Genomic DNA, 27,499 nt, shown 5'->3' with positions numbered 1-27,499 from the left:
TTCTGTATGTATGGACTCTGCACAGTACCACTTCTCTTGTCCTGTATGTCGGGTGTAATTCTCGGTATCTCTTCTTATTCTGTATGTATGGACTCTGCACAGTACTACTTCTCTTGTCCTGTATGTCGGGTGTAATTCTCAGTATCTCTTCTTATTCTGTATGTATGGACTCTGCACAGTACCACTTCTCTTGTCCTGTATGTGGGGCGTAATTCTCGGTATCTCTTCTTATTCTGTATGTATGGGCTCTGCACAGTACCACTTCTCTTGTCCTGTATGTCGGGTGTAGATCTCGGTATCTGTTCTTATTCTGTATGTATGGGCTCTGCACAGTACCACTTCTCTTGTCCTGTATGTCGGGTGTAATTCTCGGTATCTGTTCTTATTCTGTATGTATGGACTCTGCACAGTACCACTTCTCTTGTCCTGTATGTCGGGTGTAATTCTCGGTATCTGTTCTTATTCTGTATGTATGGACTCTGCACAGTACCACTTCTCTTGTCCTGTATGTCGGGTGTAATTCTCGGTATCTCTTCTTATTCTGTATGTATGGACTCTGCACAGTACTACTTCTCATGTCGGGTGTAGATCTCGGTATCTGTGGGTGATGGAGGTGGTGGAAATCATGACATAACCCTCTCTGGTTGTCTCCTCCTCTATAGATAACATCTGCTCCATCTACAGATTTGAATGGTAAATGTTGACATTCGATGTGAGGTGAAGCGGAACGTTTCTGTGAACAGAGGGGGAGGGGCCGGGTCTACTAAACTGCGCTACACCCATCCATGAGAAACCGGTCCCAGCCTCCACCTGTCTGTATTAAACCTCACAATGCGGGGGGGGGGGGGGGGAGATTTACACTGGAGGGGGCGATATCTGGTGAAGCTCTGTGTAGCAACCAATCAGCTTCCAGGTTTTATTGTCGAAGCTTAATTGAACAAGCTGAAGTTAAAAAACTGATTGGCTGCCATGCAGAGCTGCACCGGATTTTGTACCCCCCCCCCCCCCCCCCGTTTTAGTAAATCTCCCCCAGTGTGTCTTATTCTATATGTATGGACTCTGCACAGTATTACTTCTCATGGTCATCATGCTAGTTGCAGTCTTCTGTCTGTTTTTAGTGCTTTTTCTTGTTGTAGTAGAAACATTTTGTAATCGGGTAATTATTACATGGGTTCTGATGTGTGGGGTAATTCTGGATGTGGTCGAATGTGTGGGGTAATTATTGGATGTGGTTGGGTGCCTGAGGAAATATTGGCACGGTTAGATGTGTGGGGCAATTATCAGGCATGATCGGGTAATTTTTGGCTGTGTGGGGTATTTCTTGGACGTGGTCAGAGGTGCGGGGTAATTATTGGGCATGGTTGGGTGTGTGGGGTCATTGTTAGATTTGGTGGCTGTTTTGGGACTATTTTAGGCACGGTTGGATGTATGGGCTAATAATTGGGCAAGGTTGGATGTGTGGGGTCATTATTGGGCAAGGTTGGATGTGTGGGGTCATTATCGGAAATGGTTGGATGTGTGGGGTAATTATTGGCAATGGCTGGATGTGTGGGGTCATTATTGGGCACGGTTGGGTGTGTGGGGTCATTGTTAGATTTGGTGGCTGTTTTGGGACTATTTTACGGTTGGATGTATGGGCTAATCATTGGGCAAGGTTGGATGTGTGGGGCCATTATTGGGCAAGGTTGGATGTGTGGGGTAATTATTGGCAATGGTTGGATGTGTGTGGTCATTATTGGCAATGGTTGGATGTGTGGGGTCATTATTGGGCACGGCTGGATATGTGGGCTCATTATCAGCAATGGTTGGATGTGTGGGGTCATTATCAGCAATGGTTGGATGTGTGGGGTCGTTATCGGCAATGGTTGGATATGTGGGGTCATCATTGGGCACAGCTGGATGTGTGGGGTCATTAGTGGCAATGGCTGGATGTGTGGGGTCATTAGTGGCAATGGCTGGATGTGTAGGGTCATTTTTGGGCATGGCTGGATGTGTGGGGTCATTATCGGAAATGGTTGGATGTGTGGGGTCATTATCGGCAATGGCTGCATGTGTGGGGTCATTATTGGGCACAGCTGGATATGTAGGGTCATTATTGGGCACGTTTGGATGTGTGGGGTCATTATTGGGCACGTTTGGATGTGTTGGGTCATTATTGGGCAAGGTTGGATGTGTGGGGTCATTATTGGGCAAGGTTGGATGTGTGGGGTCATTATTGGGCAAGGTTGGATGTGTGGGGTCATTATTGGGCACGTTTGGATGTGTTGGGTCATTATTGGGCACGTTTGGATGTGTTGGGTCATTATTGGCAATGGTTGGATGTGTGGGGTCATTATCAGCAATGGTTGGATGTGTGGGGTCAATTCTGGGCATGGTTGGATGTGTGGGGTCATTATTGGGCACGTTTGGATGTGTGGGGTCATTATTGGGCACGGTTGGATGTGTGGGGTCATTATTGGGCATGGCTGGATGTGTGGGGTCATTATCGGAAATGGTTGGATGTGTGGGGTCATTATCGGCAATGGCTGCATGTGTGGGGTCGTTATCGGCAATGGCTGGATGTGTGGGGTCATTATTGGGCAAGGTTGGATGTGTGGGGTCATTATTGGGCATGGTTGGATGTGTGGGGTCATTATCGGAAATGGTTGGATGTGTGGGGTGATTATCGGCAATGGCTGGATGTGTGGGGTCATTATTGGGCACGGTTGGATGTGTGGGGTCATTATTGGGCATGGTTGGATGTGTGGGGTCATTATCGGAAATGGTTGGATGTGTGGGGTGATTATCGGCAATGGCTGCATGTGTGGGGTCATTATTGGGCATGGTTGGATGTGTGGGGTCATTATTGGACATGGCTGCATGTGTGGGGTCATTATTGGGCATGGTTGGATATGTGGGTTCATTATTGGGCACGGTTGGATATGTGGGGTCATTATTGGGCATGGTTGGATGTGTGGGGTCATTATTGGGCACGGTTGGATGTGTGGGGTCATTATTGGGCATGGTTGGATGTGTGGGGTCATTATTGGGGACAGTCAGATGTGTGAGTTAATTAATGGATGCGATTGGATGTGTGGGGTAGTTATTGGACATGGTTGGATGTGTGGGGTAGTTATTGGACATGGTGGGATAATCAATGTACACAGTTGAATGTGTAGGGTCATTATTGGGCTTGGTTGGCTGGGTTGGTCAGAAGTGTGGGGCGATTATTATACATGGTCAGTTGGGGGGGGGGGTAATTGTACATGGTCGGATGCATGGGGTAATTATTGGACATGGTTGGGTGTGTGGGGTAATATTGGACTTGGTCTGATGTGTGTGGTAATTATTGGACACTGTTGATGTGTGGGGTAATTATTGGACACTGTTGATGTGTGGGGTAATTATTGGACACTGTTGATGTGTGGGGTAATTATTGGACACTGTTGATGTGTGGGGTAATTATTGGACACGATCAGATGTGTGGAGTAATGTTTAGATGTGTGGGGTATTTATTGTACACAGCTGGATGTGTGGGGGTAATTATGGGACATGGTTGGGTGTGTGCCATATTTATTGTACACAGTTTGATGTCTGGGGCAGTTATTGGACATGGTCAGATGTGTGGGGTAATTATTGGACATGGTTGGTGTGTGGGGCAATTATTGTACAAGGTCAGATGTGGGGGTAATTATTGTACAAGGTCAGATGTGGGGGTAATTATTGGATATGTTGGGTAATTATTAGACATAGTAGGTTGTGTGGGGTAATTATTGGATATGTTGGGTAATTATTGGACATAGTAGGATGTATGGGGTAATTATTGGATATGTTGGGTAATTATTGGACACGGTCGGATGTATGGAGTAATTATAGGACACGGTTGGATATGTGGGGTAATTATTTGACATGACAGGGTGCGAGGGGTAATTGTACATGGTTGGGTGTGTGGGGTAGTTATTGGACACAGTTGGATGTATGGGGTGATTATTGGACGCGGTCTGATATTGTACACAGTCGGTGTGGACAGTTGACCGGATATGGCCGGTTAATGTTGAGATCGAGACTCTGGGGGGCGCTCCTCCATCAGCGGCTCTCCTCTCTCTCTCCTCATTAATCCGGGTTGGGCACCGGTGGAGGTTCTCTCTCCCGGTGAATCTATTATTCCACATCGCCTCGTTACCTCGTCGATGGCTCTGAATATGCCGGAATGGCGCCGAACGTTTAATAAACAATCAGACGGCTGTAACTGCAGCAAACAGACGTTATTTTAAAGGGTTCTTCCACTCAATATGTTGATATTTCGGTGATTTTGGTGGAGGACGGAGAGTTGAGGCCGCTGACGTTTTCTTTTCATAGGTGGCAACACTCCAGAAGCTGGATGGATAGCAAAGACCTGAGATGATTCCAGCTGGTAACCCGACACCTGCCACCTGTCCTCCTCTTCACCCCACCTCGCCCGCTGTGCGTGCCGTCCTACAACAACACTACACAACAAGGGATTACTTCACTAATCGACCCACAACCAGCCACTGATCCGCATTTCCCACGTTACGAGCCGAGTCGCTGCCCTCGGGGGATTGCTCTACAAACCTCGGGAAATGAGGAAATTGGAAATTGTTTAATCGAAAGCGATCAGAATGATGTAACATGTATTAGAGATGTTTCCATAGAAAGTTCTTAGGTTTATTCCGGGCCCCATGTGCTGGGATCAAGAGTCTCAAGATGTACTGAGGTCCAACCCCTTCCTCTTAGTGGTTTTCCTTATGGTTCATCTGCCTTGACCCTTGGTGGTGCAACCACCTCAACCCTCTCTTGTTCCCCTTAAAGTCTATTTGCATCATCCATCGGTGATTCAGCTGTCCTAACCTTCAGTGATTCTCTTTATGATCCTTCTGTGTTGACCCTGGGTGGTGCAACCTGATTAACCCTCAGTGTTTCTCCTTGCCATCCATCTACCTTGATCCTCGGTGTTCCAACTGCTCCAACCCTCAGTGGACCACCTTTTATGGTTCATCTACCTTGATCCCCAGTGGTTCAACTTTGTTGGCCCTCAGTGTTCCTCTTCATCTGCCTTGAACCTCGGTGGTCCAACTGCCAAAACCCTCAGTGTTCCTCCTCACAGTTGATCTGCCTTGACCTTTGGTGGTGCAACCACCTCAACCCTCTCTTGTTCCCCTTAAAGTCCATTTGCATCATCTATCGGTGATTCAGCTGTCCTAACCTTCAGTGATTCTCTTTATGATCCTTCTGTGTTGACCCTGGGTGGTGCAACCTGATTAACCCTCAGTGTTTCTCCTTGCCATTCATCTACCTTGATCCTCGGTGGTCCAACTGCTCCAACCCTCAGTGGACCACCTTTATGGTTCATCTGCCTTGATCCCCAGTGGTCCAACTGCCCCAGCCCTGAGTGGGTTCAACTTTATCGACCCTGAGTGTTCCTCTTCATCTGCCTTGAACCTCGGTGGTCCAACTGCTCCAACCCTCAGTGGACCACCTTTATGGTTCATCTGCCTTGATCCCCAGTGGTCCAACTGCCCCAGCCCTGAATGGTTCAACTTTATTGGCCCTCAGTGTTCCTCTTCATCTGCCTTGAACCTCGGTGGTCCAACTGCTCCAACCCTCAGTGGACCACCTTTTATGGTTCATCTGCCTTGATCCCCAGTGGTCCAACTGCCCCAGCCCTGAGTGGGTTCAACTTTATCGACCCTGAGTGTTCCTCTTCATCTGCCTTGAACCTCGGTGGTCCAACTGCTCCAACCCTCAGTGGACCACCTTTATGGTTCATCTGCCTTGATCCCCAGTGGTCCAACTGCCCCAGCCCTGAATGGTTCAACTTTATTGGCCCTCAGTGTTCCTCTTCATCTGCCTTGAACCTCGGTGGTCCAACTGCTCCAACCCTCAGTGGACCACCTTTTATGGTTCATCTGCCTTGATCCCCAGTGGTCCAACTGCCCCAGCCCTGAGTGGGTTCAACTTTATCGACCCTGAGTGTTCCTCTTCATCTGCCTTGAACCTCGGTGGTCCAACTGCTCCAACCCTCAGTGGACCACCTTTATGGTTCATCTGCCTTGATTCCCAGTGGTCCAACTGCCCCAGCCCTGAGTGGGTTCAACTTTATTGACCCTGAGTGTTCCTCTTCATCTGCCTTGAACCTCGGTGGTCCAACTGCACCAACCCTCAGTGGACCACCTTTATGGTTCATCTGCCTTGATCCCCAGTGGTCCAACTGCCCCAGCCCTGAGTGGGTTCAACTTTATTGACCCTGAGTGTTCCTCTTCATCTGCCTTGAACCTCGGTGGTCCAACTGCACCAACCCTCAGTGGACCACCTTTATGGTTCATCTGCCTTGATTCCCAGTGGTCCAACTGCCCCAGCCCTGAGTGGGTTCAACTTTATTGACCCTGAGTGTTCCTCTTCATCTGCCTTGAACCTCGGTGGTCCAACTGCACCAACCCTCAGTGGACCACCTTTATGGTTCATCTGCCTTGATCCCCAGTGGTCCAACTGCCCCAGCCCTGAGTGGGTTCAACTTTATTGACCCTGAGTGTTCCTCTTCATCTGCCTTGAACCTCGGTGGTCCAACTGCTCCAACCCTCAGTGGACCACCTTTATGGTTTATCTGCGTGATCCTCAGTGGTCCAACTGCCCCAGCCCTGAGTGGTTCAACTTTATTGGCCCTCAGTGTTCCTCTTCATCTGCCTTGAACCTCGGTGGTCCAACTGCTCCAACCCTCAGTGGACCACCTTTATGGTTTATCTGCGTGATCCTCAGTGGTCCAACTGCCCCAGCCCTGAGTGGTTCAACTTTATTGGCCCTCAGTGTTCCTCTTCATCTGCCTTGAACCTCGGTGGTCCAACTGCTCCAACCCTCAGTGGACCACCTTTATGGTTCATCTGCCTTGATCCCCAGTGGTCCAACTGCCCCAGCCCTGAGTGGGTTCAACTTTATCGACCCTGAGTGTTCCTCTTCATCTGCCTTGATCCTCGGTGGTCCAACTGCCAAAGCCCTCAGTGTTCCTCCTCACAGTTGATCTGCCTTGACCTTTGGTGATGCAACCACCTCAATCTTCCCTGGGCCCCCTTACAGTCCATTCTTATAGACTCCAGGTGGCAACGATTGGCCCTGTTGTAGCTCTTACCCATCTTGGAGTATTCCCTTCCTCCCTTGCCAATGCCATGGATGGTTTTTAGAGATCTATGGAGAAAAAATTGGGGAAATTGCTACGCTAAACCCAGATGTGACAAAAAAGCTGCTAACACTGAAAAAGTCCCAACCAAATGTGAAAAAACAAAAGTGTAGAGCTAAATATGACAGCAATGAAATGAAACAATAAATACGTGAAAACATATAAACATGCAGAGTACGAGTCCAATGTTCACACGTGTGAACAGGACGAATCGGTGAATATGAAATACAGATAAACCTAGAATGAACTCCAGAGGAAGTGTGTCCATCTAATACGTGACTTGTGAGTCCTCAATAAAATTTGGTGATGGTGCGAACAATATATGTCTGTCTGTGAAGCTGTTGAAACAGGGAAATTTTCAGTCAAAAGGATGTGGATGGGTACTCTTACCGGATAGGGTGGATCCACTTACCAGCAGTAGTGGATCAGTCAGGCTTGTATAGGCCGAACGCCTCAGGGTTAAGGGTTGGCAGGAAGATGGTCACTCCAAACTGGATAGTTCCACTCCTCAGCAGTCGGAATCCAGTCGAAGTTCCGGGATTCGGATAGCTCTCCAGAAAACATGGAACCTCCACCCAATAGGGGAGCCGTCTGAAGGCCGATGGTAAATGCGGGATAGGCTCAATCAAACCGGGGTGGGAGTAAGAGGGAAAAAAAATTGAGAAACTCTATATGGTGCAGGTCAAAAAAAACGGAGAGGCGTGTTGCCCCAGTTTAAGTCCATTGGGATGAAATGCGGTGTCCTCGCTTCGCATGTTTCCCACATTGCTTTTTTATCATTTTTAATACTCATGATCACCAGAATTTTGGTACTCATCTAGTATGATGTATTGTACTTTTTATAAATTCAACTTCTCTGTTTTTTTGACCTGCACTGTATGGAGTTTCTCCATTTTTTTATTTTTTTTCTTATTCCTACCCCGGTTTGATTGAGCCTATCCCGCATTTACCATCGGCCTTCAGACGGCTCCCCTATTGGGTGGAGGTTCCATGTTTTCTGGAGATCTATCCGGATCCCAGGAACTTTGGCTGGATTTCTACTGCTGAGGAGTGGAACTATCCAGTTTGGAGTGACCATCTTGCTGCCAACCCTTAACCCTAAGGTGTTCGGCCTATACAAGCCTGACTGATCCACTACCGCTGGTAAGCGGGCCCACCCTTTCCGGTAAGAGCCTATCCCGCATTTACCATCGGCCTTCAGACGGCTCCCCATATTGGGTGGAGGTTCCATGTTTTCTGGAGATCTATCCGGATCCCAGGAACTTTGGCTGGATTTCTACTGCTGAGGAGTGGAACTATCCAGTTTGGAGTGACCATCTTGCTGCCAACCCTTAACCCTAAGGAGTTCGGCCTATTCAAGCCTGACTGATCCACTACCGCTGGTAAGCGGGCCCACCCTTTCCGGTAAGAGCCTATCCCGCATTTACCATCGGCCTTCAGACGGCTCCCCATATTGGGTGGAGGTTCCATGTTTTCTGGAGATCTATCCGGATCCCCGGAACTTTGGCTGGATTTCTACTGCTGAGGAGTGGAACTATCCAGTTTGGTGTGACCATCTTGCTGCCAACCCTTAACCCTAAGGCGTTCTGGCCTATACAAGCCTGACTGATCCACTACCGCTGGTAAGCGGGTCCACCCTTTCCGGTAAGAGCCTATCCCGCATTTACCATCGGCCTTCAGACGGGGCTCCCCTATTGGGTGGAGGTTCCATGTTTTCTGGAGATCTATCCGAATCCCAGGAACTTTGGCTGGATTTCTACTGCTGAGGAGTGGAACTATCCAGTTTGGTGTGACCATCTTGCTGCCAACCCTTAACCCTAAGGCGTTCGGCCTATACAAGCCTGACTGATCCACTACCGCTGGTAAGCGGGTCCACCCTTTCCGGTAAGAGTACCCATCCACATTCTTTTTGACAGAAGATTTCCCTGTTTCAACAGCTTCACAGCCAGACTTGTATTGTTCGAACCATCACCATATTTTATTGGGGACTCCCAAGTCGCGTATTAGATGGACACCCTTCCTCTGGAGTTCTTTCTAAGGTTATCTGTATTTCACATTCACCGATTCGTCATGTTTCACACAAGTGAACGCTGGACTCGCACTCTGCGTGTTTATAATACATTTTTTATATGTTTTCACATATTTATTGTTTCGGTTCATTGCTTTCATATTGTTATATTTAGCGCTACACTTTTTTTTTTTTTTTTTTTAGAGATCTATTAAAGAAATATGAGAACTATGGCCTTTTGTCGATCCAACGCCGGTGTTCTGCTTTTTAGTTTTTCGTTTCCATGTTCGATCTCATTTATGTGTGTTTTTTTTTTTTTTGGTACGTTCTAAGAGAACTTCCTCGCTGTGTCTGGGGGGGAAATATTGGTTACCGCATTGGTTGGTCTATGGAGAACGTGCGGGCTGAGAAAGGGGAACCGGTTCAAGGAAGCGAATGACTCTTCTAAACAGAATTACGACACCGGCGGGTGGCAGTCTGTGCCAAAATTAACATTTTGAAGGTTGCAAAGTATCAGATAAGAGAAGATGTTTACTTCCTCCCTCTAAGCAGACCTTTCATCACTGAACGAACTTCTCGAATAGTCTCCCCTCCCCCCCCCCCTTTTTTTTTTATACAATCGCAGAGTCTCATTTCCACCAAATTAATATTTTTCCTCATTCCTCGCCAAGGTTAAAGCGATGCAGTGATGTGTGCCGCCCGCTGGGACACCCACATCACCTATCCCTGAAGGCCGTAGTGTACAGCCTCATGCATGTAGGCACTTGGAGCTGTTTCATGTAAAATTTAGATGTGGCCACCGGTGACGTGTGTGTCCCTTTAAATTTCCATCCTTCATTTCTTTTTTTTGTATTTTTATACATTTTATTTTAACTTTTTTTTTTTTTTGTGCAAAAAACAAAACAAAAAAAATGACCACAAAAAGATAACAAAAAAATTATAATTCTCGTGTTAAAAGAACCAAAGAAATAAACTTTGCAAAGCACCATGAGAAGGTTTTCTTGAAGGCCCATTTCGTGTTTAGACTTTGTACTTAACCATCATTATGATCCTGGGACACTGTTGACCCCCCCACCCCCCCAGACCTTTCCTCTAAATATGAGACAATGCCCATCATTCCTTCTCTATGGGTTGGGCCTGCACAGGCCTTGCCGCTAAATACGAGGCACCACCCACAATGCCTTCTTTATGGGTTGGTCCTTCACAGACCCTACCCAGGCATGTACTGGCCATCGGGACTACCGGGAGTTTCCCGGTGGGCCGATGGCTCAGTGGGCCGGTTTTAGTGACAGTCAGTGGCATCGCTAGGGTGGGACTTTTGGGGCTATAGCCCTGCATCTGGGGCCCAGAGTCAGACCAGGAGTCCCCAACTACAGGGTCCCGGCCCATTACCAGGCCATGGGCTTTCTGCAGCCGTGGGGCGGGCAGCATTGGATAGCCGGAGAGTGGGCAGGCAGCTCTCACTGCCTGCTCTCTCTCTAGTGACCCTGATGTAAGGAGGGGCTTTCTGGGGACCCTGATGTAAGGGGGAGGCTCTCTGGGGACCCTGATGTAAGAGGGGCTCTCTGGGGACCCTGGTGTAAGGAGGGGGTCTCTGGGGACCCTGATGTTAAGCAGAGGCTCTCTGGGGACTCTGATGTAAGAGGGGCTCTCGGGGGACCCTGATGTAAGGCGGAGGCTCTCTGGGGACTCTGATGTAAGAGGGGCTCTCTGGGGACCCTGATGTAAGGCGGAGGCTCTCTGGGGACTCTGATGTAAGAGGGGCTCTCTGGGGACCCTGATGTAAGTGGGGGGCTGTCTGGGGACACTGATGTAAGGGGAAGACTATATGGGGACCTTGATGTAAGTGGGGGGCTGTCTGGGGACACTGATTTAAGGAGGGGCTCTCTGGGGACCCTGATGTAAGGAGGGCTCTCTAGGGACTCTGATGTAAGGGTGAGGCTTTTTTTACGCAATTGCGTACAGTTTATATACTGTTTTTGTGAGTTTTTGCAAAATTAAAGTGGGCCGGTCTGGATGAAATCCAGGGCCAAATTTTTGTCCCAGTCCAGCCCTGACCCTACCTCTAAATACGAGGCACCGCGAGTTGGGCCTGCATAGACCTTTCCTATAAATATGAGACACCGCCCGTCATGCCTTCTTTATGGGTTGGGCCTGCACAGGCCTTGCCGCTAAATACGAGGCACCGCGAGTTGGGCCTGCATAGACCTTTCCTCTAAATATGAGACACCGCCCATCATGCCTTCTTTATGTGTTGGGCCTGCATAGACCTTGCCGCTAAATACGAGGCACCACCCACAATGCCTTCTTTATGGGTTAGTCCTTCACAGGCCTTGCCGCTAAATACGAGGCACCGCGAGTTGAGCCTGCATAGACTTTTCCTCCTAAATATGAGACACCGTACGTCGTGCCTTCTTTATGGGTTGGGCCTACACAGACCTTGCCGCTAAATACGAGGCACCACCCACAATGCCTTCTTTATGGGTTAGTCCTTCACAGACCCTACCTCTAAATACGAGGCACCGCGAGTTGGGCCTGCATAGACCTTTCCTCTAAATATGAGACAATGCCCATCATGCCTTCTTTATGGGTTGGTCCTGCACAGGCCCTACCTCTAAATACGAGGCACCACCCATCATGCCTTCTTTATGCTCAGACCCCTCTTGATATGGGTTGGTCCTGTCCAACTATTCTTTATGGGTTGGTCCTGTCCAACTATTCTTTATGGGTTGGTCCTGTCCTCAACTATTCTTTATGGGTTGGTCCTGCACAGACCCTACCATTAAATACGAGGCACTGCCCCCAATGCCTTCTTTTATGGGTTGGTCCTGCACAGGCCCTACCTCCTAAATACGAGGCAACGCCCATCGTGCCTTCTTTATGGGTTGGTCCTTCCCAGGCCCTACCTCTAAATACGAGGCACTGCCCACCATGCCTTCTTTATGCTCAGACCCCCTCTTGATATGGGTTGGTCCTGTCCTCAACTATTCTTTATGGGTTGGTCCTGCGCAGACCCTACCACTAAATACGAAGCAATGCCCCCAATGCCATCTTTTATGGGTTGGTCCTGTACAGACCCTACCTCGTAAAAACGAGGCACCACCCTTAGTGCCTTGTTTATGGGTTGGTCCTGCACAGACCCTACCTCTAAATACGAGGCACCGCCCATCACGCCTTCTTTATGCTCAGACCCCCTCTTGATATGTGTTGGTCCTCTCCTCAACTATTCTTTATGGGTTGGTCTTGTCCTCAATTATTCTTTATGGGTTGGTCCTGCACAGACCCTACCACTAAATACGAGGCACCGCCCCGTTGCCTTCTTTTATGGGTTGGTCCTGCACAGGCCCTACCTCCTAAATACGAGGCACCACCCATCGTGCCTTGCTTATGGGTTGATCCTGCACAGGCCCTACCTCTAAATACAAGGCACTGCCCACAATGCCTTCTTTATGGGTTGGTCCTGCACAGACCCTACCTCTAAATACGAGGCACCGCCCATCACGAATTCTTTATGCTCAGACCCCTCTTGATATGTGTTGGTCCTCTCCTCAACTATTCTTTATGGGTTGGTCCTGCACAGACCCTACCTCTAAATACGAGGCACCACCCATCATGCCTTCTTTATGGGTTGGGCCTTCACAGACCCTACCTCTAAATACGAGGCACCACCCACCATGCCTTCTTTATGGGTTGGGCCTTCACAGACCCTACCTCTAAATACGAGGCACCACCCATCACGCCTTCTTTATGCTCAGACCCCTCTTGATATGTGTTGGTCCTCTCCTCAACTATTCTTTATGGGTTGGTCCTGCACAGACCCTACCTCTAAATACGAGGCACCACCCATCATGCCTTCTTTATGGGTTGGGCCTTCACAGACCCTACCTCTAAATACGAGGCACCACCCACCATGCCTTCTTTATGGGTTGGGCCTGCACAGACCCTACCTCTAAATACGAGGCACCACCCATCATGCCTTCTTTATGCACAGACCCCTCTCCTTGATATGGGTGTTCTACTCGCTTGCAGCCAGGATCCCCACCATTCATTTCTTATTAAATTACTGAGCATGTGCAGGAACACAAACGAGGCTGATGCTGTGATTCCGGGACACGGTCCTGGACACAGCACTGGTGGGACATGAAGAGGGGCCATCTGAGACAATACGGAACAGTCATCATGTATGAGAGATGTGTGTGTGTGTGTGTGTGTATATATATACAGTATATAGATGTATATAATATTGCATTTTCCTCGGTCGTTTCCCATAATCCTTTGCTGACGCTTGTGCTGAGTGCGATTGCGGCAAGGCCCTGCGGTTCGCTCTTCTCTTTTTCTCACACTTGTAGCGTCAAAGGTGATGAGAGGGGGGGGAAAGGTTGCTACAATTGGGGCTTCAGGAGGAACTCTTTTATTCGCAGCTTCCTCAAACAACCTGAAAGTCCTTCCTGTGTCTGTGCAGCTTCCGTCAGCGCCACCTGCGTGCAGTTGTTTTACCCTCTAGGCCATGACCACGGCTTCTCAGCTTGCAGTGTTTTTTTTTTTGTTTTTTTTTGCATAATGCCCTAGACGCTGCCCCCTTGCAACCTGACACTGTCGCAACCAAAATTGGCTCACTCTTCTTTTCCACAGCCCGCCAGCCTGATTTCGAATTTCACCTCTGTGCAGAAATAAGAAAAGGGGATGGAAGGTTTTATAAAAGTCATGTCCGGCGCTGCTGCCAAGCAAGACCAGCTGAAAAGCTTTGGATGGAAGCTGCCATACTGCTGTCCTAGACTTGTTTAGCCACACCCACAGGCGATTGGCCACGCCCACAGGCCATCAAATCCCTCCCAGACTTTACCACAAGGGGGAGGGGGCACCCACGAGCTATTACAGTGTGATGGGTTCTTACTCTGGGGGGAGGAGGGGGGGGGGATGGGGCGGAGTTATAGGAGACAATGGAAATCCCCGGACTTGAAGTATCAATCCATCATAGAAGAGCGGAAAGTTTTGTAAGATTTTGCAATCAGAGAAAAAAAACAAACAAACAGGAAAATAAAATAACAATTCGGAGTAATGAGCCAAAAACCCGGGAGAGCAATTCCGGAACTTTCCCAGAAATCTGATCCAGGAAATCCCCCCCCCCTCCCCTCCCCCGAACCGGAACCCCGAGCGATAAAATTCACTGCGATTTCCTTCCACTGCGATTATAAATAAACAATAAATATAATAATAGACCAAAAATAATTAATAGATCTGCAGAACATCGCTCCCTCCCCTCCCCCTCCTGATATATTCTGCAGATTATCCCATCACTGACCTCTCTAGAGATCTGCAGAACATCGCTCCCTCCCATCCCCCTCCTGACAGATCCACATTGATATATTCTGCAGATTATCCCATCACTGACCTCTCTAGAGATCTGCAGAACATTGCTCCCTCCCCTCCCCCCTCCTGACAGATCCATATTGATATATTCTGCAGATTATCCCATCACTGACCTCTCTAGAGATCTGCAGAACATCGCTCCCTCCCCTCCCCCCCTCCTGACAGATCCATATTGATATATTCTGCAGATTATCCCATCACTGACCCCTCTAGAGATCTGCAGAACATCGCTCCCTCCCATCCCCCCTCCTGACAGATCCATATTGATATATTCTGCAGATTATCCCATCACTGTCCTCTCTAGAGATCTGCAGAGCATCGCTCCCTCCCCTCCCCCTCCTGACAGATCCATATTGATATATTCTGCAGATTATCCCATCACTGACCTCTCTAGAGATCTGCAGAGCATCGCTCCCTCCCCTCCCCCCTCCTGACAGATCCATATTGATATATTCTGCAGATTATCTCATCACTGACCTCTCTAGAGATCTGCAGAGCATCGCTCCCTCCCCTCCCCCCTCCTGACAGATCCATATTAATATATTCTGCAGATTATCCCATCACTGACCCCTCTAGAGATCTGCAGAACATCGCTCCCTCCCCTCCCCCCTCCTGACAGATCCATATTGAGATTGTTATTATTATAATAGTTTGCTCAGCGTTGTTACTATATGAATATTGATATATTTGTATAGATTGTATATATTTGGTGTCATTCTGTGGTCTTTCTTGTTGCAGTGTTGGAAGATCCGCGTTTGGTGATCGGTGATTGCCGTCTCTCATCATGCCACCATGGGCGTCGTTCCCTCATTGGCTGGCGCTGTTGTTGGTCGCCTTTGTGCCCCGTTCGCCCGCCGAGATCCTGCCCAGGATTGTCTTCTCATACGGTGAGTTTATTTCCAGTCTGAATAGGAGTGTGTGAGATCCTATTATTATTATTATTATTACTGGAGTGAGAGGATTATATTCTATTATATGATATTATATTCTGCGGTCAGATTAGCAGCTTTCATCTTTCAACTTCAAACCTTCAGAGAAATGTTTGTCATTCAGAAGATCTGCAATTATAATTCCCGGATAGTGTGCCAATCACAGGGAACCGGCTGAGCGGGTTCTGAAGTCTCGTGTTTCATGTGATGAACCTGAACCTCTCATCACCGAGACATTCCGCAAATACTCTCCAGATATAAGATATATTATACAGGAGTGACATCACCGCTCTCCAGATATAAGATATATTATACAGGAGTGACATCACCGCTCTCCAGATATAAGATATATTATACAGGAGTGACATCACCGCTCTCCAGATATAAGATATATTATATAGGAGGGACATCACCGCTCTCCAGATATAAGATATATTATATGGGAGTGACATCACCGCTCTCCAGATATAAGATATATTATACAGGAGTGACATCACCGCTCTCCAGATATAAGATATATTATACAGGAGGGACATCACCGCTCTCCAGATATAAGATATATTATACAGGAGTGACATCACCGCTCTCCAGATATAAGATATATTATACAGGAGTGACATCACCGCTCTCCAGATATAAGATATATTATACAGGAGTGACATCACCGCTCTCCAGATATAAGAAATATTATACATGAGTGACATCACCGCTCTCCAGATATAAGAAATATTATACATGAGTGACATCACCGCTCTCCAGATATAAGATATATTATAGAGGAGTGACATCACCACTCTCCAGATATAAGATATATTATACAGGAGTGACATCACCGCTCTCCAGATATAAGATATATTATACAGGAGTGACATCACCGCTCTCCAGATATAAGATATATTATACAGGAGTGACATCACCGCTCTCCAGATATAAGAAATATTATACATGAGTGACATCACCGCTCTCCAGATATAAGAAATATTATACATGAGTGACATCACCGCTCTCCAGATATAAGATATATTATACAGGAGTGACATCACCGCTCTCCAGATATAAGATATATTATAGAGGTGTGATATTTTCTGGTGTCTTCTCCAGGTGATCCGGCCAGATCGGTGAGTTCCTTCAGCCAGCCCGGCGTCCAGAATTACGACCAGATCCTCCTGGTTGAGAACAAGGAGACGGTCTATGTTGGCACCAGAGAACACGTCTTGAAGCTGAGTAGTCGGGACTCCGGGAATCTCCAGTTCCTTCAAGAGGTAAACTCCCCTCCCCCCCCCCCCCCGCCCCCAGTCTGGTATAATCCCCCACATAGCCGAGCCTTAGACACCAAGTTTTCTTAATTGAATGAACTGAAATCCAATGAATGAAAAGGGTGGAGTCAGTCAAACTCGGGAGGAAAGGGCTAGATGATGCTTAATGTTCACTGGCCAAGAAATGAGGCGGGTTCCATGCGATGTCCACACTGACTCTTTTTTTCTTTTTCTTTACAGGTTTCCTGGCCGTCCCCTGCAGACCAAATTTCAAGCTGTCGGAACAAGGCCAGAAAAGAGGTAACCTCCTCCCCCACCCCGTACGCCTTGTCACTGCACAGTGTGGTCACCGCCATTTGACCTCAATTACTCATCATGTTCCCCTTTTACACCCCCCGCAGGATGAATGTCATAACTTCATCCGCGTCCTGCAGCCCGTCAATGACACCCACCTCTACATCTGCGGAACCAACGCCTTCAACCCCACCTGCACCTACGTGGTGAGTAGATTCCTACTATCAGTTCACAAGTGGCACGTATTGCCCTGCCGATCCAGAACAAGGCCTGGCCTTCAGAGGCAGCTGCCGATCCAGAACAAGGCTTGGCCTCCGGAGGCAGCTGCCAATCCAGAACAAGGCGTGGCCTTCGGAGGCAGCTGCCGATCCAGAACAAGGCGTGGCCTTCGGAGGCAGCTGCCGATCCAGAACAAGGCTTGGCCTCCGGAGGCAGCTGCCGATCCAGAACAAGGCTTGGCCTCCGGAGGCAGCTGCCGATCCAGAACAAGGCTTGTCCTTCGGAGACAGCTACCGATCCAGAACAAGGCTTGGCCTTCGGAGGCGGCTGCCGATCCAGAACAAGGCCTGGCCTTCGGAGGCGGCTGCCGATCCAGAACAAGGCCTGGCCTTCGGAGGCAGCTGCCGATCCAGAATAAGGCTTGTCCTTCGGAGACAGCTACCGATCCAGAACAAGGCTTGGTCTTCGGAGGCATCTACCGATCCAGAACAAGGCTTGGCCTCCGGAGGCAGCTGCCAATCCAGAACAAGGCGTGGCCTTCGGAGGCAGCTGCCGATCCAGAACAAGGCGTGGCCTTCGGAGGCAGCTGCCGATCCAGAACAAGGCTTGGCCTCCGGAGGCAGCTGCCGATCCAGAACAAGGCTTGGCCTCCGGAGGCAGCTGCCGATCCAGAACAAGGCTTGTCCTTCGGAGACAGCTACCGATCCAGAACAAGGCTTGGCCTTCGGAGGCGGCTGCCGATCCAGAACAAGGCCTGGCCTTCGGAGGCAGCTGCCGATCCAGAACAAGGCTTGGTCTTCGGAGGCATCTACCGATCCAGAACAAGGCTTGGCCTTTGGAGGCAGCTACTGATCCAGAACAAGGCCCGGCCTTCGGAGGCAGCTGCTGATCCAGAACAAGGCTTGTCCTTCGGAGACAGCTACCGATCCAGAACAAGGCTTGTCCTTCGGAGGCAGCTGCCGATCCAGAACAAGGCTTGGCCTTCGGAGGCAGCTGCCGATCCAGAACAAGGCTTGGCCTTCGGAGGCAGCTACCGATCCAGAACAAGGCTTGGCCTTCGGAGGCGGCTGCCGATCCAGAACAAGGCTTGTCCTTCGGAGGCAGCTGCCGATCCAGAACAAGGCTTGGCCTTCGGAGGCGGCTGCCGATCCAGAACAAGGCTTGGCCTTCGGAGGCAGCTGCTGATCCAGAACAAGGCCTGGCCTTCGGAGGCGGCTGTCGATCCAGAACAAGGCCTGGCCTTCGGAGGCGGCTGTCGATCCAGAACAAGGCCTGGCCTTCGGAGGCGGCTGTCGATCCAGAACAAGGCCTGGCCTTCGGAGGCAGCTGCCGATCCAGAACAAGGCTTGGCCTTCGGAGGCGGCTGCCGATCCAGAACAAGGCTTGGCCTTCGGAGGCAGCTGCTGATCCAGAACAAGGCCTGGCCTTCGGAGGCGGCTGTCGATCCAGAACAAGGCCTGGCCTTCGGAGGCGGCTGTCGATCCAGAACAAGGCCTGGCCTTCGGAGGCGGCTGTCGATCCAGAACAAGGCCTGGCCTTCGGAGGCAGCTGCCGATCCAGAACAAGGCCTGGCCTTCAGGGGCAGCTGCCGATCCATTCTAAGAAATGCCAGAGTTGCCAGGTCCAGGCCTGAGCTCCTCCGCAGTAGGACACCTTTAGGTTGAGAATTCACATGATGGGGATGAGAGATGAAGCCGGGTGGGGAGGGGTTGTCTATCATGACTAAAAAAATTGTGGTTTTGACTTTTTTGTGTTTAGAATTTGGACACCTTCTCTTTGTCGACCAACCATAACAACGAGACTCTGAGCCTGGATGGACGAGGACAGTCTCCCTTCGATCCTCAGCATAAACACACCGAGATCATCGTGGGTGAGTACAACACAAAAGGCTGACCATCGGCTACCAGCTTTTATTGCCAAAACTTAATTGAACAAGCCGAGGTTAGAAGCCGATTGGTCTCTATGCAGAAGTGAGACGGATTTTGCACCCTCCAGCTTTAGTAAATACACCTCGGTGTCCTCCCCGCTTCCTCCAAACTGCAGGACAATCATTTTCAGCTTCTAAGTTGTGTCTATAAAAACAGAAATCTCTTAGCAATACCGGAATTCTCCGTCCTATCAGATTCCTCATTTTAGTTGGCCAGAGATGAAAAATTCCATTTAATTTGTTGCCGTGGGCAACTTCTGTCCAGAATGTTTTATTTCTCCATTTCTTATCTTCTACACAAAATAAAAACCATGTAAAATAATTCACTAAATATAATCACAATGCCTCTTCTTTTCTCCCTCTTTTCTGCTTCTTTTCTCCCTCTTCTCTTCTTCTCTCCTCCATTCCCACTTCTTCTCTTCTTCTCTCCCTCTTCTCTCCCTTTTGTCCTCTTCTTCTCTCCTTCTCCTCTTCTTCTTCTCCTCCTCTTCTCTCCCTCTTCTTCTTCTTCTCCTCTTCGCTCCCTCTTCTCTCTCTCTTTCGTTCTCTCGCTCTCTCGTTCACATTCTCTTATTCTCTCTCTCGCGCTCGCTCTCTCTCGCTTTCTCTCGTTCTCTCTCTTCTCCTCCTCTCGTTCACATTCTCTTATTCTCTCTCTCGCGCTCGCTCTCTCGCGCTCTCTCTCTCTCCTCTCTCTCGTTCTCTCTCCTCTCTCTCGTTCTCTCATTCTCCCTCTCGTTCTCTCATTCTCTCTCTCGCTCTCTCGTTCTCTCTCTCCTCCTCGCCCTCGCTCTCTCATTCTCGCTCTCTCGTTCTCGCTCTCTCTATCGCTCTCTCGTTCCGTTGTTCTTTCTCTCTCTCTCATTCTTTCTCGCTCTCTCTCTCACACTCTCGTTCTCTCGTTCTCCTTCTCTCTCTCGTTCTCCTCTCTCTCTCTCTCGTTCTCCTCTCTCTCTCTCTCGTTCTCCTTCTCTCTCTCTCTCTCTCGTTCTCCTCTCTCTCTCTCTCTCTCGTTCTCCTCTCTCTCTCTCTCTCTCTCTCTCTCTCTCGTTCTCCTCTCTCTCTCTCTCTCTCTCTCTCTCGTTCTCCTCTCTCTCTCTCTCTCTCGTTCTCCTCTCTCTCTCTCGTTCTCTCTCTCTCTCTCTCTCTCTCGTTCTCCTCTCTCTCCTTCTCCTTCTCTCTCCTTCTCCTTCTCTCTCTCTCTCTCTCTCTCTCTCTCTCTCGTTCTCCTTCTCCTTCTCTCTCGTTCTCCTTCTCCTTCTCTCTCGTTCTCCTTCTCCTTCTCTCTCGTTCTCCTTCTCCTTCTCTCTCGTTCTCCCTCTCTCTCTCTCGTTCTCCTTCTCCTTCTCTCTCGTTCTCCTTCTCCTTCTCTCTCGTTCTCCTTCTCCTTCTCTCTCGTTCTCCTTCTCTCTCTCTCTCTCGTTCTCCTTCTCCTTCTCTCTCGTTCTCCTTCTCTCTCTCTCTCTCTCGTTCTCCTTCTCTCTCTCTCTCTCGTTCTCCTTCTCTCTCTCTCTCTCTCTCTCTCTCGTTCTTCTCTCTCTCTCTCTCTCGTTCTTCTCTCTCTCTCTCTCTCTCTCTCTCTCGTTCTCCTTCTCTCTCTCTCTCTCGTTCTCCTTCTCTCTCTCTCTCTCTCTCTCTCGTTCTTCTCTCTCTCTCTCTCTCGTTCTTCTCTCTCTCTCGTTCTTCTCTCTCTCTCTCTCGTTCTCCTTCTCTCTCTCTTGTTCTCCTTCTGTCTCTCTCGTTCTCTCGTTCTCTCTCTCTCTCTCTCTCTCTCTCTCTCTCTCCTCCTTCCTTCTCTCTCTCTCTTCCCCCCTGTAGATGGTGAGCTGTACACGGGCACGATGAATAATTTCATAGGGAATGATCCCATCATCTACCGGACGTTGGGTAGCCGAACTTCGCTAAAGACGGACACCTCTCTGGGATGGCTGCATTGTAAGTTTCCTCTTCTGTATGAGATCCCTTTTTATAGAAAATTGAAGAAAACAGGTGAACGGCCGCACTCCGAATAACACCTTTTTATTTGTGGCAAAACCGTGTAAAAGATCCAAAATCTCTTACATCACGGTGATGAAAGGTACAGGCAGGCCAACGCGTTTCACATCAGTATAGATGCTTAATCATAGCTGATTAGATCCCTTTTATATTCGCATTCCTCAACTTTAAGGGCCCCCTTATATCGATGGTCAGTAGGGAAGGGCCCCTTTATCTTGATAGGTTGGTAGAGAAAGTCCCCCTTTATATTAATGGTCAGTAGGGAAGCTCCCCCTTATATTGATGATCGGTAAGGAAGGGCCCCCTTTATCTTGATGTTTTGGTAGAGAAGGGCCCCCTTATATCGATGGTCAGTAGGGAAGAGCCCCTTTATCTTGATGCTTTGGTAGAGAAGGTCCCCCTTTACATTGATGGTCAGTAAAGAAGGTCCCCCTTTACATTGATGGTCAGTAAAGAAGGTCCCCCTTATATTGATGGTCAGTAGGGAAGGGCCCCTTTATCTTGATGGGTTGGTAGAGAAAGCCCCCCTTTATATTAATGGTCAGTAAAGAAGGTCCCCCTTATATTGATGGTCAGTAGGGAAGGGCCCCTTTATCTTGATGGGTTGGTAGAGAAAGCCCCCCTTTATATTGATGGTCAGTAGGGAAGGTCCCCCTTATATTGATGGTCAGTAAGGAAGGGCCCCCTTATATTGATGGTCAGTAAGGAAGGGCCCCCTTATATCGATGGTCCGTAGGGAAGGGCCCCCTTATATCGATGGTCCATAGGGAAGGGCCCCCTTATATCGATGGTCCGTAGGGAAGGGCCCCTTTATCTTGATGGTTTGGTAGAGAAGGTACACCTTTATATTGATGGTCAGTAAGGAAGGGCCCCCTTTATCTTGATGGTTTGGTAGAGAAGGTCCCCCTTTATATTGATGGTCAGTAAGGAAGGGCCCCCTTTATCTTGATGTTTTGGTAGAGAAGGGCCCCCTTATATTGATGATCAGCAGTCAGTTGCTGCCAAATCTGTTTTCACTGACCCCCCCCCTCCCCCCACCACCACATTATATTCCTAGATAAGTCTCTCATTTCCCATATTGGTGTTCTCTTCCCTCAGCGGACACCTCCTTCGCCGGATCCTTTTACATCCCCTCCGATGGGAAAGTCTACTTCTTCTTCGATGAAACGGGCAAAGAGTTTGACTTCTTCGACAAGCTGACGGTTCCCCGCGTGGCCCGAGTCTGCAAGGTGAGGAGACGCCACCACTGAACCAGAAGATAGAAAGACACATTTCCGTCTGGTGTGATTGAACTCTCACCAAAAACGATTCCCCCCCCCCCCCACCAAGGGTTAATGGGAATCTTTGGTGGGAAAACCTCCCTCCAACTCTCTCTGCCTCCATCATCCCCCCCCAACCCCATCCCTCTTCCCGCCGCCCCGACCCTTATACTCTATGACATATTCACACAAAGTGAAAAACCGGCTGGATTTAAGCTGGTAAACCACATGGAAAGCCGGCATTGCTGGCTGAGATACGGCAAGTTCCCAGATTATGGTGATGAGGGGCTCCGAACATCTGTCATGGCACCAATTTAGTCTGAATTCTAGAATACCTCCAGCTCTGGATGGACTTGATGAGGAAGGCAGGAGAACAGATCTGGAGGAGGAGGAGGAAGGCGGGAGAGCGGATCTAGAGGAGGAGGAAGGTGGGAGAGCGGACCTAGAGGAGGAGGAGGAAGAGGAGGAGGAGGAGGAGGGCAGGAGTGCGGATCTGAAGAAGGAGGAGGAAGGCAGGAGAGCAGATATGGAGGAGGAGGAGGAAGGCGGGAGAGCGGACCTGGAGGAGGAGGAAGGCGGGAGAGCGGATATGGAGGAAGGCTGGAGTGCGGATCTGGAGGAGGAGGAGTACAGGAGGGTGGATCTGGAGGAGAAGGAAGGCAAGAGAGCAGATCTGGAGGAGGAGGGCAAGAGGGTGGATCTGGAGGAGGAGGAGGAAGGCAGGAGGGCGGATCTGGAGGAGGAGGAAGACAAGGGAGCGGATCTGGAGGAGGGCGGATCTGGAGGAGGAGGAAGGCAAATGAGCGGATCTGGAGGAGGAGGAAGGCGGGAGAGCGGATCTGGAGGAGGAGGAAGGCGGGACAGCAGATCTGGAGGAGGAGGAAGGCAGGAGAGCGGATATGGAGGAAGGCAGGAGAGCGGATCTGGAGGAGGAGGAAGGCCGGAGTGCGGATCTGGAGGAGGAGGAAGGCAGGAGGGTGGATCTAGAGGAGAAGGAAGGCAAGGGAGAGGATCTGGAGGAGGGCAGAGCTGGAGGAGGAGGAAGGCAGGAGAGTGGATCTGGAGGAGGAGGAGGGCGGATCCGGAGGAGGAGGAAGACAAGGGAGTGGATCTGGAGGAGGGCAGATCTGGAGGAGGAGGAAGGCAAATGAGCGGATCTGGAGGAGGAGGAGGGCAGGAGGGCGGATCTGGAGGAGGAGGAAGGCAAGGGAGCAGATCTGGAGGAGGAGGAGGGCAAGGGAGCCGATCTGGAGGAGGAGGAGGGCAGGAGGGCGGATCTGGAGGAGGAGGAGTGCAGGAGGGTTTGTGTAGTATGTTTAACTGATTATTATCTCTGCTCTCCCCCAGAACGACATCGGAGGAGATAAAGTCCTACAGAAGAAATGGACCACCTTCCTGAAAGCACAACTGGTCTGCTCCAACGCCAACAACTTCCCCTTCAACGTCATGCATCACGTAGCTCTACTGAACCCCGAGGACCCCCAACACAGCGTGTTCTATGGGGTCTTCAGCTCACAGTGGTGAGTACCAGAGATTAATATATATTGTATATCTTATATCTGGAGAGCGGTGATGTCACTCCCGTATAATATATCTTATATCTGGAATGAATTCATATTTATAAATACTGTGTAGAGCGCCCCATTCTGCTCTCGGGTGTTTTATCCTCAGGATTGATCCCGTGTATTGGATTTGTCGTGGTGACGATCGAACGCTTCCTTCACATCCAGTATACATAATTGTTCAGTAATGATGATCTATATTCCACGTTCGGCTCGCTCTCTATACATTAGCGGATCAATGATTACAAGGGCGGGGCCCGGGTGCGCCCGTACGTTCCCATGCAGTCAATGTGCTGTCCAGGAACCCGTCTGGAAGAAGTCCATTATATCAGCACAGGAAGGATTTGTTCTCTGGTATTCCGATCGATAATGATTTGTAAAGACGGGTAACATCCGGCGCCGTTAGTGAAGAGCAATTTGTCCGCTATCAGTCATCGGAGGGTTCATGGCGGCCCGTCCCGGGAGGGGAGGGGAGAGTTTCCTGACTGTGGGAGAAACATGCCGCCATTATGGATACTCCAAGAGCCTGTGCAGACATACGGGGACAAGAAGCACAATAATTTGTTACAGATAAATACATTTAAACAATATTTATATTAATAAAATATAATAATACAAAAATGTAATCTCTCTTTAGCTCACTTATGTGATCCCTGAAATATCAATGTATGTTTTTTATTTATTTTTTTTTAATCTGGCCATGTAGTCTCTTGCAATCGGCCTTTATGTTAAATTGCCTCTCACTAGCTGAAAGCAGAAATCAGGCTTGCTATGGCAGTGTCTGTTTAAATATTTGGGCTGGACAGAAAGTGACTTGGGTGGCCAAAACAAGCAAAGGGGGCTGAGCAGCGGCCTGAAACATTTGCCAAAAACAAGTGGCAAGGCAGAGCAGTGGGCATGAACAAGCTGTGTGTGGGGTGGGGGGGAGGGGGTGAGGCAGCGGCCAAAAACAAGCAAGGGGAGAAGCCCTGGCCCCAAGAAAAAGGGAGGCTGTAGAACAGTGGCCAAGATCAAGCAGTGGGGTGGATCGGTGGCCAAGAATAAGCAGGGGTGGATCGGTGGCCAAGAATAAGCAGGGGTGGATCAGTGGCCAAGAATAAGCAGGGGTGGATCAGTGGCCAAGAATAAGCAGGGGTGGATCAGTGGCCAAGAATAAGCAGGGGTGGATCAGTGGCCAAGAATAAGCAGGGGTGGATCAGTGGCCAATAATCCATGGGGGGATGGTAGCGCAGTGGCCAAGGATAAGCAGGGGTGGAGCCGTGGCCAAGAATAAGCAGGGGTGGAGCCGTGGCCAAGAATAAGCAGGGGTGGAGCCGTGGCCAAGAATAAGCAGGGGTGGAGCCGTGGCCAAGAATAAGCAGGGGTGGAGCCGTGGCCAAGAATAAGCAGGGGTGGAGCCGTGGCCAAGAATAAGCAAGGATGGAACAGTGGCCAAGAATAAGCAGGGGTGGAGCAGCGGCCAAGAATAAGCAGGGGTGGATCAGTGGCCAGGAATAAGCAGGGGTGGATCAGTGGCCAGGAATAAGCAGGGGTGGATCAGTGGCCAGGAATAAGCAGGGGTGGATCAGTGGCCAGGAATAAGCAGGGGTGGATCAGTGGCCAAGAATAAGCAGGGGTGGAGCAGTGGCCAAGAATAAGCATGGGCCAGTGGCATGGAGTATGCAAGCTTTGAAAAGTCCCGCCCCCCTTAAGGTAATCAGTAAAAGATTTGCCACATTTTGGTTTGGTGGACAGAACGGGGCATCCCTGGTGGATTTAGCCGTTTGGCCAGTTGTGGTTTAACCATTTGCTCCACCCCTCAGGCCTCTGTGAGCTTTCTGTAGGATGAGGAGAGTCATGTGACCCTCTTATTTTGTTCCCACAGGCAGTCAGGCGGCTCCAACAGTTCCGCCATCTGCTCCTTCAAGCTTGCAGACATTGAGGTGGCTTTCAACGGCAACTACAAGGAGCAAAACAAAGAGAGTTCAAAGTGGACCAGATACAACGGACCCGTGTCCAACCCCCGGCCAGGCAGTGTAAGTACATGGTACCACCACCTTGCCTATCAACTGACTTGGTATTTCTAGACTCTAGTACCCTAAGCATCCACAAGGTGGCGGTGTCGCACTGTTTTAGGCAACCACAAGGTGGCAGTGTCATCGTTTTAGGCAACCACAAGGTGGCGGTGTCGCACTGTTTTAAGCAACCAAATGGTGGCAGTCTCGTATGGTTTTAAGCAACCACAAGGTGGCAGTGTTGCAATGTAAGCACATGGCGGGAGTGTCGCACCATTTTAGGCAACCACATGGTGGGAGTGTCGCCCTGTTTTAGGCAACCACAAGGTGGCAGTGTCGCCCTGTTTTAGGCAACCACAAGGTGGCAGTGTCGCCCTGTTTTAGGCAACCACAAGGTGGCGGTGTCGCCCTGTTTTAGGCAACCACAAGGTGGCGGTGTCGCCCTGTTTTAGGCAACCACAAGGTGGCGGTGTCGCACAGTTTTAGGCAACCACAAGGTGGCGGTGTCGCCCTGTTTTTAGGCAACCACAAGGTGGCGGTGTCGCCCTGTTTTTAGGCAACCACAAGGTGGCGGTGTCGCCCTGTTTTTAGGCAACCACAAGGTGGCGGTGTCGCCCTGTTTTTAGGCAACCACAAGGTGGCAGTGTCGCCCTGTTTTTAGGCAACCACAAGGTGGCAGTGCGGCACTGCCACCTTGTGGCTGCCTAAAACTGTGCGGCACTGCCACCTTGTGGTTGCCTAAAACTGTGCGGCACTGCCACCTTGTGGTTGCCTAAAAACAGGGCGACACTGCCACCTTGTGGTTGCCTAAAAACAGGGCGACACTGCCACCTTGTGGTTGCCTAAAAACAGGGCGACACCGCCACCTTGTGGTTGCCTAAAACTTTTTTAGACAACCACAAGGTGGCGGTGTCGCACTGTTTTTTAGGTAGCGTTTTTCGTAGTCGCATGCAAACTTTTTTTCCTATCCCTTTTTCAGTGCTCATCTGGGAAATTCTCCGACACAGACCTCAATTTCATGAAGGACCACTTCCTGATGGACGACAAGGTTTACCCGGTCGGCAAGCGCCCCCTGCTGATCCAACAGAGTGTCAGCTACAGCCACATTGCCATCGATTCTGTACCTGCACTATCTGGGGTCAATTACACCGTGATGTTCCTGAGCACAAGTAAGCAACTCTGACCTTTTCTCACATTTATGATGCCCCCTGCAGTGCACCTGGGGTGTTGTGCTGCCCTCTGCTGGTTGTATATGGCCATGATCCTCCAATGCTACACAGGGATGTTTAATGCTTCCATCTGCTGGTCACGTGTGGTATTGCAGTGCTCTCTATTACATTACATCTGTATATGCTGCCCTCTTTGGGGTCCCTCTGTCATTACATGTGCAATGCGTTTCATTTTTTTAAAATTAATTGTCGACAAATTTGTTCGTTTGGAAACATCCGAATTAACATAATCCCATTTAACGAATTTTCCCGAATATTCGTAAATTCAAAAAATCTGAAATAATAACTA

At 49.6% G+C, this 27,499-nt stretch overlaps 1 protein-coding gene across 5 annotated transcripts in view; it reads left to right on the top strand.

Moving 5' to 3' along the window:
* The window catches only part of SEMA4A (semaphorin 4A), a 113,231-nt gene that overhangs the window by 68,080 nt on the left and 17,652 nt on the right, over positions 1-27,499 (top strand). For all 5 annotated transcript variants that reach the window (XM_077463946.1, XM_077463945.1, XM_077463943.1 and 2 more), the window contains 10 exons: positions 15,285-15,433; positions 16,577-16,737; positions 16,972-17,031; positions 17,133-17,231; positions 19,003-19,114; positions 20,990-21,106; positions 22,265-22,395; positions 23,773-23,945; positions 25,852-26,002; positions 26,961-27,150. In XM_077463946.1, coding sequence (XP_077320072.1) covers positions 15,331-15,433; positions 16,577-16,737; positions 16,972-17,031; positions 17,133-17,231; positions 19,003-19,114; positions 20,990-21,106; positions 22,265-22,395; positions 23,773-23,945; positions 25,852-26,002; positions 26,961-27,150 — 1,297 coding nt within the window. In that variant the 5' untranslated portion in view covers positions 15,285-15,330. The remainder of the gene's footprint in view (positions 1-15,284; positions 15,434-16,576; positions 16,738-16,971; positions 17,032-17,132; positions 17,232-19,002; positions 19,115-20,989; positions 21,107-22,264; positions 22,396-23,772; positions 23,946-25,851; positions 26,003-26,960; positions 27,151-27,499) is intronic.

This window comes from Lithobates pipiens, unplaced genomic scaffold (assembly GCF_037356315.1).
Source record: "Lithobates pipiens isolate NorthernLeopardFrog02 unplaced genomic scaffold, aLitPip1_a1.2 Scaffold_30, whole genome shotgun sequence".
NCBI lineage: Eukaryota > Metazoa > Chordata > Amphibia > Anura > Ranidae > Lithobates > Lithobates pipiens.
Note: the sequence above shows the minus strand (reverse complement) of the source record. Positions and strands in the feature narration are given on the sequence as shown.